Raw genomic sequence first — 12247 nt, 5'->3', positions numbered from 1 at the left:
ACTGTGCCCCCCAGCTTCTGCACGGTGTATTTCACCTTGGTGTACCAGAATAATGAAGCATCTGCCAGGCCATAAACACATTTATTCAACTTCCATATAGTTCCTTTGCTCTGTGCTTCTTCAGGTGGTCGGATGTACATGTCTCAGGTTAAATCTTTACGTTGTAGAAAAGCTGCTTTAATGTCCATAGAGTTCGGTTTCCATTGATTTTGACATATGACTGCTATGACCATCTTCAGGGACTCGGAAGAACATGTTGGTGAGTCTTTGGAAAGTTCTTGAGTGTTTATTTCTTCAAAGCCTCTTGCAACCAGTCTAGCTTGGGTACAATGCCCCCTGGTGTTTCCTTGAGTGTGCACACACACCTTGTTGATAGAAATTTCTGACTTTTATCTTTCTCCACTTCAAACACATTTTTTCTTTTCCAGTTGTCAGTTGTCAGTTCAGTTTGTTTGGCTTGCGAGAAGATATCTTCCTTTACCACTAATATTTCATCTCTGTTTTTGTCTGTGCATGACTTGGCATCTTCAGACCGTGTCACTTGAAGGTTGTTTACTTGCTCCACATCAATGGAACCCATGGATCCAGCAATTTCCTCTGACCTACTGTATTCCACGTTGTACCACTTTCTGTTTTTCCCAGTGGCTTTTCCTGCTCGACTAATTATTTCCAGTCACTTTCAGTTCAAGCTGCTTAGCATGATCTCACATTTGCCAATTTCTCTATCTCTTTCCCCTCTGTTGTGTGTGTTTGTCCCACATATTGCATACTCTGCTTTTGTCCTCAAATCAGGTAGGAAGTGTCTGTGTGGTTGAGCTGGTCTGGTCTGTCTAGACTTCCACTAGATAGATCAGGCTGCACCCACCTGTGAAACAGGTGGAGGGTCACCAGGACATGCAGAACTCTTGCCTCCTTAGTAGAAAGGGCCACTGCCAGAGGCGGAGGGCAGTGAGGCATCCAACCCCCATCTCATCAATAGGGGGGCATGATCTGAAATAACAATAGATTGATAATTGCAAGTTTCAATAAGTGGAAGAGGACATTTATCAGTGACAAATGAATTTATCCAATAGAACATTTTGTGGACAGGAATATAGTCGGAGCATGCCCTGGATGAGTATCCTTATTAGAGCTTCTTTCTAGGTTAGAGAGCACACAGCTTGTACCTCCGGCTAAAATGAGATTGTGTGTTGTCATATCCAGAATTCACGAGAATTAATAGACAATTAAGGTTTCATCATCCCATTTGGGGGCGTAAATGTTGGCTTAAATCAGTTCATAAAGTTGGCCAACCACAGTAATGACCCATAGGGACCCATAGGATCAGATAAAATGGTTGATACAGGAAATGGGACGTTTTTACCAATAAGGATGGCCACCCCTCTGTCTTAGAGTTAAAGTTGGAATGGACTATTTGGCCAACCGAACCAGTCTTCAATCTATATCGGTCTGCTATACAAAGGTGAGTCCCCTGTGGAAAAGACATATCAGATTTTTTCAGTTGTGTAAGCACCTTTTTGTGCTTAACAGGGTGATTCATAGACTTAATGATCCAACTTACAAAGTTGGCTGCATAACCCGTAAGCTTCGCCTGTATATTGACAGCAGCCATAGAGTTATCTAATCAAAGAGCAACAGTATGAATGTGTGTGTGTGTGATAGCCACTAATGTCTAATCACATTTATGTGAATTAACTTATATTTAAGCTATTTTACTTTAAATGTAAGTGATATTTTCTTTTGAAAATCCTCTAAATTAACTAGTTTTAACTATAGACCTGGTAACTAGTCTGGGATATTTGTAGCTGATGCTCCATTTTTGTACCAGTAGGTGGCAGTGTGAGACCATGGTTTGGCCTGTTGTTAGTAGTCAGAAGCATGCTCAGCACTGTTTTCTCATAATGTTACATGTACTCCCTGCCTTATCATTTCTTTCCTGCTTGCAGGCTAGTATTGTACCAGAAATAGAAAATAAAAGCAGTCACACCCGATATATTGCATAGATTTAATTGTAATACTTATTACTTGTTATTCTGTTTTCTTTTTATTCTGTTTCTTCGTTACTCTGTTTCTTTCGCTGCACGTAATTTTCGTTCCACCTCATGTAAACATGTGATGCGAATGACAATAAAGAATCCATGAATTCTTTTGGACCTAATACTGATCTTTGAGGTATGTCACAAGCAAGATCCATCAATTTAGATTCCTACTCATTTATTTGTACATATTGTTGCTTATTCACTACATAGCTTTTTATCAGTCAAAAACCACTCCCCTAAACCCATACTTTCCATTTTTTTTATTAGAATTTCATGATTGACAGTATCGAATAGGGCTGCCACAAACGTTTATTTTGATAGTCGACTAGTCACCCGATTATTTTTGCGATTAGTCCACTAATCAGATCATGCAACACAGAGCTTACTGCACCAGCATGCATCTGCTCTAATATAACTATCATTAGCTTACAGCTTTAAGTGTATGTGCTAACTAAAAAATAAAGACAAGATGATAGTTTATTAAATTTTAATTAAATTTGCAGATTGTTTCGGTGAAGTTTAATAAACTCAGCCGTCTGCTCCTTGCTATCTAAAATATAACAGGGCACCGGAGTATATTCTCGAGCATCTCACACTTCTGATGATCAGTTGTCTGCTTGACGTTTATTCAGCTGTGTAAAAACCAATGACTGTATAAACTATAACTTTAATCTCAGCCAAACCGATTTACTCAGGAACAAATAAAATACTGAAAAAACCCAAACAATAACATTTTTAAGTTATCTAAGTGACTTATATATCATGTTTAACCTGAGTAGCGAAAGACGGCGGTGGGTTTGAAAACGATTTGCCAGGAGTCCGGTGTTCTCACGGCTCTAGTGAGCCTTGAACCCCAGCTAGCTATCGAGCTAGTGGGTAACAGACGTCTCCGAAAATGTCGGGGCGCTTTTGAAAATATGTGGTGTCTTGATAAACTGAGCAGATATTTGAAGTTTACACAGCTACATTCTCTCCTGAAATATGTTAAACATTTATTTTGTGACCCAGAAAGAATAATAAGAGTAATATTAAAACTAACTAGCTGCTGCCATTTTTGGAAACTGAGCAGGGCCGCGCTATGAATTCTGGGACACTGCTTCTTCTTCTTCGGGGTTTAACGGCAGCTGGCATCGTTGTACATGCAGTGCTGCCATCTTCTGTTTCAGTCCGTTATTACACTCTCAAATCCTACTACTTATTCCTGCGTCTTTTGGGATCTTACAAAGCTTCAAACGACGCGTCGACTATTAAATTAGTCTTCGACGATTTTGATAGTTGACGTAATCGTGACTAGTCGACTAATCGTGGCAGCCCTAGTATCGAACAGTTTTTTTAATTTAAAAAAAAACTCCAAGTGTGTACTTCTTATTATGTAGGCCAGGGGTGTCCAAACTTTTTGCAAAGAGGGCCAAATTTTATAAAGTGAAGACGCCTGGGGGCCAATGGTTCCTTTTGACTTTTTTTTTCATAACAAAGTTACATGAAAATATAATGAAGAACAATTTTAATAGTCACAATTACCCGTTATTTTTAAAATAGAAATGTACCTAAATAAAAAGACACTCAGGCAAGCATTTACAACTCTAAAGACACAATTCTGCCTTTCATTTATATCTGGAGAGTCAGACAACATTGAACAAACTGTATAGAATACCCTAAATTTCCATGAGTTTGCAATATCTTTGCCTAATGAACATTTAAACAGGCGTTATAAGTAATGAAAAGTGTTCTGTTATCAATAAAGTTTTTTTTAAAGTGAATTTCGCCCTTTGACTTTTACAAGACCTTTCAGGAAGCCAAAGTTTTTCACATACTGGAAGATTGCACAACTGGAAGTTCACTTGCTGCAAGAAATAAACACATTTGTAAATTTACACAATATGTACACAACACACTCAACTATGAATTAAGAGCATAACATCAACAGTTAAAACCAAATCTAAGATAAGATAAGATAAGATAAGATAGAACTTTATTAATCCCTCGGGTGGGTTCCTCTGGGAAATTCGACTTCCAAAAAAAAAAAAAGCACAGCAACGACCGAAGTTACAGTTACAGAATTGTTATATATATATACACACACACACACACACACACACACACACACACACACACACACACACACACACATATAAATACAGAGACAATATAAATAAAATATACAAAGGGGATAAATAGAATAAATAGGAATAAAAAATAAAAATACAAGTGAATTGCACATTTCAAGTATTGAGTCTATTGCACTGTTGACTATTTACAAAAAGTATTGCACAAGGTATTGTACAGTGAGGTGAAGAGGCACTACAGCTTAGTTGTTCCCCCCTCCTTTGTCCTCCTGTTTCCCCTCCCTCTCCCCTCCAGAGAGGAGTTAAACAGTCTGATGGTGTGTGGGACAAAGGAGTTTTTAAGTCTGTTAGTTCTTGTCTTGGGGAGAAGCAACCTGTCACTGAACAGACTCTTCTGATTGTTTATGGCCGTGTGCAGAGGATGCCCAGCATTGTTCATAATGTCCATCAGTTTCTTTAATGTCCTTTTCTCTGCCACTGTCACCAGAGTGTCCAGCTTCATGCCGACCACAGAGCTAGCCTTCCTGATCAGTTTCTCCAGCCTGGATGAGTCTTAAGAGTTTAACAAAATACGTTTCCTTTTGTGTATTGCATTAGCATGCTTTATGCTTTTTACTGTTCAGAAACACATGAGTAATGCAGGGATGTCACTCCTGGAGGCCTGCTCTTCATTTGATTCAACTGTGCTAAACCAGAAAGAACTAAAACATGCATAGCAGCTCTCCAGTACAGAATTTGGGCATCCCTGGACTAATGAGAGGGGTGATACTGAGATCTAGATTTTAGTAAAGCAATTAGGTCTGCTTTGAGGGCAGTGGTTGAGATGCATAAAATATCACGCAAGTGGGAGTCACTCATCCTTGATCTCAATCGGTTCTTGTTTAAGTTCATGACAGAGAATGTTTGCTCACACAAATATGTGGAACCAAATTGACCCTGTGTACGAGAAAATGCTAAATTCCTGGTTTGAGACCGGATGTGGGGTTGTACATTTCCGGTAGCTTGACTTTGCGGTCAATCGCTACTGCAAAGATATACTCCAAAATCATGTCCAAAACTCAAAAACGGAAAGATCGCGTTAAGTTACAAAGAGCAGAAGGTGGGAACACTCACCGCTGTTGTGTCATAAAAAATCTAATGATCAATTTTTACGTTTAAAGAGTTTAGATCGATCAGTTGTTTACATCACTCAACACAAGCAGAACTGCATTACTGCATGCAGAAGACACATCGTCCACATTCAGAAGCACATCTCTGTATAGTGACTGGTCTCGTGATTTAAACAGGCAGATGTTCAGCATTCAAACTACAGGTGAAGAATAGTCAAACCAGATGTTTCCCCCATTATGTCGAGATCAGCTAGTCAAGTACACACCTACACAGTAGGGCTGCACGATTAATCATTAGAAAATCACAATCTCGATTCATATTTATGTGCGATCTCATTTCCAAATGACAACGATTTTAAAAAAAAAAAAAAAAAGAAAAAAAAAAAAGACGACGATTGTACCGCATTTTGATCCGGGACGTAATCTGCATGAAAACAAGCGCTCACTCTTTCTGCTCAACAAATGACAAGGGCGGAGCCTTATACCACGTGATACAGAAGCTGTGCCGTGGGATGCTAAAATTAGCAGGGGAAAAACAACGGAGAGCACGTCAGGGATGACGAGAAAGTGACAGGAGAAAATCCGCCCCGGTCAACCACCCAAACATCAATAACGGGAACCTTATACAGCGCTTCCCTATACACGCTGAACTTCCGCAGGCACAAAGAAATTACGAAGGCTATCACTTATCACCTGACCAAAGATATGGCTCCCATCAACACTGTGCAAAACGAGGGATTTAGGAAAATGATCAACACCCTAGACAAACGCTGTCCCGCAACTATTTTTCTATTGTTGCACTACCTGCTCTATACACGCAGTGTCGAGCAATGGTGGAGACGGAATTTCAAGCAGTACAACATTTTGCGGCAACAACAAAACGTGAGACATTTGTTGTTTTTATGTTTATTTATTGTTTTTATGTTCAGTCTCAACTGTTACGAAGTTGATGTGCAGTTAATAAGTGCAATAAATATTTATACTGGAAAAGAGAATCGTGATCTCAATTCTAAGCCAAAAAATCGTGATTCTCATTTTATGCAAAATCGTGCAGCCCTACTGCAGACGATCTCCTCCGTGACGTCTCTCCTGTACAGTGCAGAATCGCTGCATCGATTGCTAGCAGGGTGACTCTGAAGTGCACTACTGGATGTCCACGAAACGTTTTGCAGCGTCAAAAAATAAAATTGGCTACTTGATTTCACCTATCGCTGGTTAGTTTTAGAACATAACACCCGCTGTAAACGAGGGACAGCTGAGAAATATAACATTTGAATCCCTTTTCTCTTTTGCCCTGAGGTGCAGGGAAAAATATTAACAAGTCGATGAACATCATTTACAGATATATTGGGTAAATGCCCAAGACATCTATAGAAATGTAAATCGCTGCTTGATTAATTCATTTGCTTAACTTGTTTTGGACCGTAAACCAGGCGCGAATAGGACACCGGAAACAAAGCTCCCCAAAGGCGTTTCCGCACCGGAAGTAGCATATGCTAACGTGCACACAGTCAATTAACGGAATGATGCACTATGATTTTCAAATATAAACAGAGTAGTGACACTTTCCAGGCAGCATAAGTTAACGTAATCAGTAATTTAGACAAAGTACCTCACAAACTGTAGGCGGCTCTCTAAAGGAAAACACTAAACAGGAGATTTTTTAGAAGTTTAAACATCTTGAGTAACATCTGAATAATGACCAGCGCCCGTAGTACCGTCTTTAGGGAGCTTTTTCTGGATGGACAGGTTTGTGACTCTGTGATCCGAGCTGGAGATGTTGAGTTTAAAATTCACAGGATCATCCTCTGTAACTGCAGTGCATACTTCAGGTGAGCAGGCCTGTGTTGTTTGGCTGTGGTTTGGTTCTGCATTTATCCTACTTCAAAGTTTTCATGTAACACAGTGCAGCAGGTATTGGGAGGTTTCAATGTTACACTGTACTTTTTGATCACTAGAAATGTTCTGGAGCAATTTTTAGGGGGGAAAAAAAATCAGTCCTGTATTTTTATTTAGTTATTTATTTTGGGAGGTTTGTTGGGATACATATATAGTGTAGGTTTGTGTTTGACTCCACAATGAGCCGTTAAGAGGTAGTTTGAAAGATTACAGACGCTATAAACTGGCTTTCTGATTATATTTCATCAGCACGACAACAGCAGCAGCAGTTCTAATAAATTTGTGCACAAACTGGCCTGCACCAAAAGGACCACATCAGTGGTGATATTAGCTGTGCCTTCACCAGTTTAGCTGAAATTGTATGTCTAAATAGGCAGGTAATCAATTTAGGGCCAGACTGAGAGGTGGCCAATGATATGCCATTTCTGTTGCAGTGGGACATGTCCGCTCTTTCCAATTCTGTCTAGTCAGTAAATTTGATAATGTGAAATTCAGTTATTATATTTGCAGCTATTTAATGCCTGCTGTCCCCTGTCGCCCTAACCCTGTTACTGTATAGGAATATTTGCTACAATGCCTAGACAACTCTATATCTTTCTGTCTGTCTAAACATAGCAGCAATGCTGAATGTTTTTCTGCACATGTCTGAATAGATGACCTTAAATAGGAGATTGCCCATTTGAAATCAAGTCATTTTAGATTTTTGTTACTTTAATTTCATATCTCTTTGATCACAGCTTGCTCAAGTAAGCATGCAGCTGAAAAATTATACAAATGCTATTTAACTATGAGCTGCACGACATCAGGTACTTTTTAAGTTCCATGACAGAGAGACAATGTGAAAATGCTGATCTGAATCTGCACAGGGATCTCTTCTGCTACAAACCACTACCATCAAACAAGGTCTACAACTTCCCCACTGTGTCTCCAAAAGCAATGAGCCTCATTTTGGAATATGCCTATACCCAATCTGTTGTGGTGACGGAGGACAATGTACTGGAGCTGTTGGCGGAAGCAGACCACTTTATCGTGACTGGCATCATTCAAGCCTGCTGCGACTTCCTGGAGAGGAAGCTTTGTGTAAATAACTGCGTCAGTATCTACAATCTGGCACACTTACACAACTGTCCTGACCTCAGGGGAAAGGCCTTTCTCTACATCCTCCATCACTTTGAAGAGGTTGGTGCACTCTCCTTGGAGTTCCTTCAGCTCTCTGTGCAGCAACTATCAGATCTTATCGAGAATGATGAGCTCAATGTGAAGCAGGAGAGCACTGTGTTTGAGGCCATTCTCAGATGGATCAACTATTCCCCTGTGGAACGTGGGTGTGACATGCCCGCACTGCTCAAGCAGGTAACTGAAAATGGGATATCAATTTAATTGCTCCTCTAAGTGCATTTATTTTGTTTATTACTCAGTGAGGGGCTGTTGAATGAATGGTACAGTTTGAAAGTATAGAAAGCAACTTCCGCTGTAGCAATTTGAATTGGGAATAAAAAATAAAACATAAGCTTGATGCCTGATGCAAAAAAAAAAGAAGTTTGATTGTACACTATTGTGTTTACAGAGTTGGGTGTCCAGGCCGCCCACCTGCTCGCCCATCAGCCTTTTATGGCTGACGTGTAAAAAGCTAAAATTGCAATGGCAGAATTACTCAAACTTAAGGCTTGGTAATAGAGTTAATGTAGGGGAATCATTCTTCTTCATTCTTAATCACATTGGGGGGTGGTGGGGGGGGGGGGGGGTGTTTCTAATTCACTTGGGAGTGTGCATCAGAAGGTGCTCATCATTTAGTCCTTAATAAATTGTAAAAGTATTATTTACACTTGCGTCCAGATAAAACTGGCCGTTGATTTGTAGTTTCAGAAGTGCATTATTGATAATGTGTCTGAACTGCACTTTAGCTTTTCTGACAGAAAAGTTGACTATGCCCATCGTGTTCTGCCAGAACTTACTGACTGGACCTTAGGCATTTACAACAGGACAAACCCTCATTGTGGGACTTGTTTCTACAGCAGGAGGTTACTCAGTGCTCAGATAATGGCATTGAAACTTGACTGTGGCACCACTGCTTGTTTGGAGGTAATGCCATGACCTGCCTTTGTTGTTTGGCAGGTGATGCTGTGGCTCTTTACAGGTAATGTTAGGGTCTTTAAGGGCAATGCCACAGCTGATTGGAGGCAATGCCAGGAGCTACCATAGCTATCTGGGTGATTCCATGACATTTTGATTATAGGGATAGTGCTATACTTCACTAATGGGTGGTGGCATGGTGGCTACATCCAACTCTTATATACAGTCTAATGTTGTATTTCTTGCCTTTTCCCCTTATGATTCTTGTTTTCATCCAGGTCCGCCTACTATTAATACCCACTGAGTACTTGGTTGGCACTGTGAGCAGAAATGATGTGGTGAGTAGTAGTCCGGCATGCATGGATATGGTAACCACTGCCATGAAGATGCTAAATGAGTCCATTGTGGAGAGACCTATACCCCAAACACGCCTGCCGTCTGAAGTCTTATTGGCCATTGGTGGTCCTTTACCATTTGACAAGATTGAGATGTACAATGTTCGAGCTGACTACTGGGTGCCGCTGAGCTTGACACCGTGTCTGGGATTCTACGGTTATGCTTACCTCAATGGATGTGTCTATTGCATCGGAGGTTTTGATTTCACAAGCTATTCACGTCATGTGAGAAGGTTCAGCCTCACCAGCCAAACCTGGACAGAGGTGGGGCCGATGCATGAAGAGCGGGGCTTTCTCAGTGTGGCCACACTGAATGGCTGCATATATGCTATGGGCGGGTGCCAAAAGCAAAAGAAACTGAAAAATGCAGAACGATATGAGCCTGACACCAACCAGTGGACTATGATTGCATCGATGCACAAGCGCAGGTCAGATGCTGGTGCTGCAACACTACACGGCAAGGTAAGTGGAATTGAGGTAGTGGAAGATCTCTGCCATGTTGGTTTTGTGGAGAAAGTGGTGGACAAAGTTAACTGGTAATGCTAACAACCTTGGTTAACAAGCTGCGTCAATAAAATGTACAGTCAAATAATTCCATTAGAAATGCACCAAAAGATGCCAATGCCTTAATCTGTCAGTAATAATAGATTAATAATAATGGATTGGATTTATATAGCGCTTTTCAAGGCACCCAAAGCACTTTACAATTCCACTATTCATTCACTCTCACATTCACACACTGGTGGAGGCAGCTACAGTTGTAGCCACAGCTGCCCTGGGGCAGACTGACAGAAGCGAGGCTGCCATATCGCGCCATCGGCCCCTCTGGCCATCACCAGTAGGCGGTAGGGTAAAATGTCTTGCCCAAGGACACAACGATCAGGACAGAGAGCCCAGGGATCAAACCAGCGACCTTCCGGTTACAGATACGCTTCCCAACCCCCCTGAGCCAAGGTCGCCCCACAAACGGGGTGACCTTGGCTCAGGGGGGTTGGGAAGTACACTTCCCAAAGCAGTCACAAACCCAAATTTTAGCCAGGACGCTATCCATATGGATTAGGTTTTTTTTGGTCTTTTGTGTCTGGCTGTAAAAATGATTTTTAAGGCTATGTAGTTGGATTTACAACATATGGGGATTTATTATCTTTTGGAGCCAGCCAACCAACGCATTTATGCACTGGAACATGAGCCCACAGTAAAATATTACTTTTCTGTGAGCTTCTGTGCAAAAAACATTTTTTTAATAGTCTTATAAAGCTGGCCAATGGGAGTAATTTTTAAAAAGTGAATATTTTTTTTTAGATTTATGTCTTTCCAAGCTCCTTAGAATACGATGACCTGGATGACTGAGAACCTTCACAGACATTTTTAGTGTTTGTAAGTTTTTTCTGGAAGCTGAAACATTTAATTCTAGTAAGGCAAGGCAAATTTATTTGTATAGCACAATTCAACAACAAGGTGATTCAAAGTGCTTTACAGAGACATTAGAAACAAAAACAGATAAAAGGCATGATTTAAAATTGATTAAAACAAGCAAGCAAACAAACTAACTAGTAATTTTGACTTAAACTTGATTTTAATTTCTAGGTGTACATTTTTGGTGGTGTTACTGAAGATGAACCTCTGTCATGTGCTGAGTCCTACAACCCTGACACCAACCAGTGGACACTGATCACACCCATGGAAACCGGGAGGAATGGGGGAGCCGTGGTCGCCTACAATAACGAAATCTTTGTAGTAAGAAGAGCTTAAAACATAATCTTATTACGGACAGAAATTCAAACATGGAATGTTTACTGTACCTGTATTTGGGAGTCTGTATTATTTTCCAAGTACCATGTACTGGGTTATTGGAATGTGATTTCTATAATTACCCTAGAATCAGATATTTTGGAATCTGGAGACCTATTTACTTTTTTACAACAGAACATTTTTACGTTACAGACTGTAACAAGTCCTTTGTCTGCACAGGTTGGTGGCTTTAACGGTATCACTCAGTTGCGTAGTGTCATCGCATATGACCCAAGAACAAGACGCTGGCGCAACGTTGCTCCCATGTTACACCCTCGTAAAAACTTCGGCATTGCAGTGCTGGAGGACCAGCTGTATGTGGTTGGAGGTTCCGACAATGGCGGCTTATTCTGCAATCTGGAGTGCTATGATGAAAAGACCAACAGGTGGTACATTGTCAGCGACAAAGGGATGACCCAAGGTGCTGTCAGTTGTTGCGTTCTGAAGCGACACCCCGATCTGACTGCTTATCTTCCATAATTATTTCACATAAAGAAATAAAGAAATACATTTTTCATCAATAAAAAACTGGCTGTTTCTCTGCTTAAGATCCTGAGGTCTGACATCCCAGTGAAAAAGTCTCTTTTAGCTGAACAGAGAACTTGAACTTTCTTTTCAACATGATGGGCATTGCAGCTTCCACATTTTATGGCCACAAGGGAGGTTAACAGCTATGATATTAAGATCCCATTGGTAAAAGTCAAATCGTTTCTTCACTAATAGGTGATCCATTCAAGCCGCCATCTTCATCTCTACCACCAGCGTTTAGCCAGCTCAACCATCTTCAATGTAGTTTTCTTGCCTACTTTAATGTCCAATTAAAGTAGATGAAATCCAATTAGAGTCACAAATTAGAGTTACTAAGGCTGACTGTA

General features: G+C 40.5%; 1 protein-coding gene across 2 annotated transcripts; it reads left to right on the top strand.

Moving 5' to 3' along the window:
• Window positions 1-5818: 5818 nt before the first annotated feature.
• Window positions 5819-11856, top strand: LOC146623963 (kelch-like protein 10). Of its 2 annotated transcripts, none has more exons than XM_085363549.1 (5): window positions 5819-6096; window positions 7980-8466; window positions 9465-10043; window positions 11169-11318; window positions 11553-11856. In XM_085363549.1, exons 2-5 carry the CDS (start codon window positions 8050-8052, stop codon window positions 11850-11852), a joined length of 1446 nt encoding a protein of 481 aa, XP_085219675.1. In that variant the 5' UTR covers window positions 5819-6096; window positions 7980-8049; the 3' UTR covers window positions 11853-11856. The 2 variants fall into 2 exon arrangements, with proteins under 2 accessions (XP_085219675.1, XP_085219674.1); XM_085363548.1 differs by lacking the exon at window positions 5819-6096 and adding an exon at window positions 6643-7046.
• Window positions 11857-12247: the final 391 nt, after the last annotated feature.

This window comes from Diplotaxodon limnothrissa, linkage group LG10 (assembly GCF_057381915.1).
Source record: "Diplotaxodon limnothrissa isolate DT_005_m linkage group LG10, D_limnothrissa_male_GT1.1, whole genome shotgun sequence".
Classification (NCBI taxonomy): domain Eukaryota; kingdom Metazoa; phylum Chordata; class Actinopteri; order Cichliformes; family Cichlidae; genus Diplotaxodon; species Diplotaxodon limnothrissa.
The sequence above is the reverse complement of the archived record's forward strand: the minus strand, read 5'-3'. Positions and strand labels throughout refer to the sequence as shown.

Coding starts and splice junctions, on each gene's coding strand:
- LOC146623963 (XM_085363548.1), top strand. CDS start 6,913: ATGACCAGCGCCCGTAGTACCGTCTTTAGGGAGCTTTTTCTGGATGGA. Junction 8,467..9,464: donor TGCCCGCACTGCTCAAGCAG/GTAACTGAAAAT, acceptor GTTTTCATCCAG/GTCCGCCTACTATTAATACC. Junction 11,319..11,552: donor ACAATAACGAAATCTTTGTA/GTAAGAAGAGCT, acceptor TTGTCTGCACAG/GTTGGTGGCTTTAACGGTAT.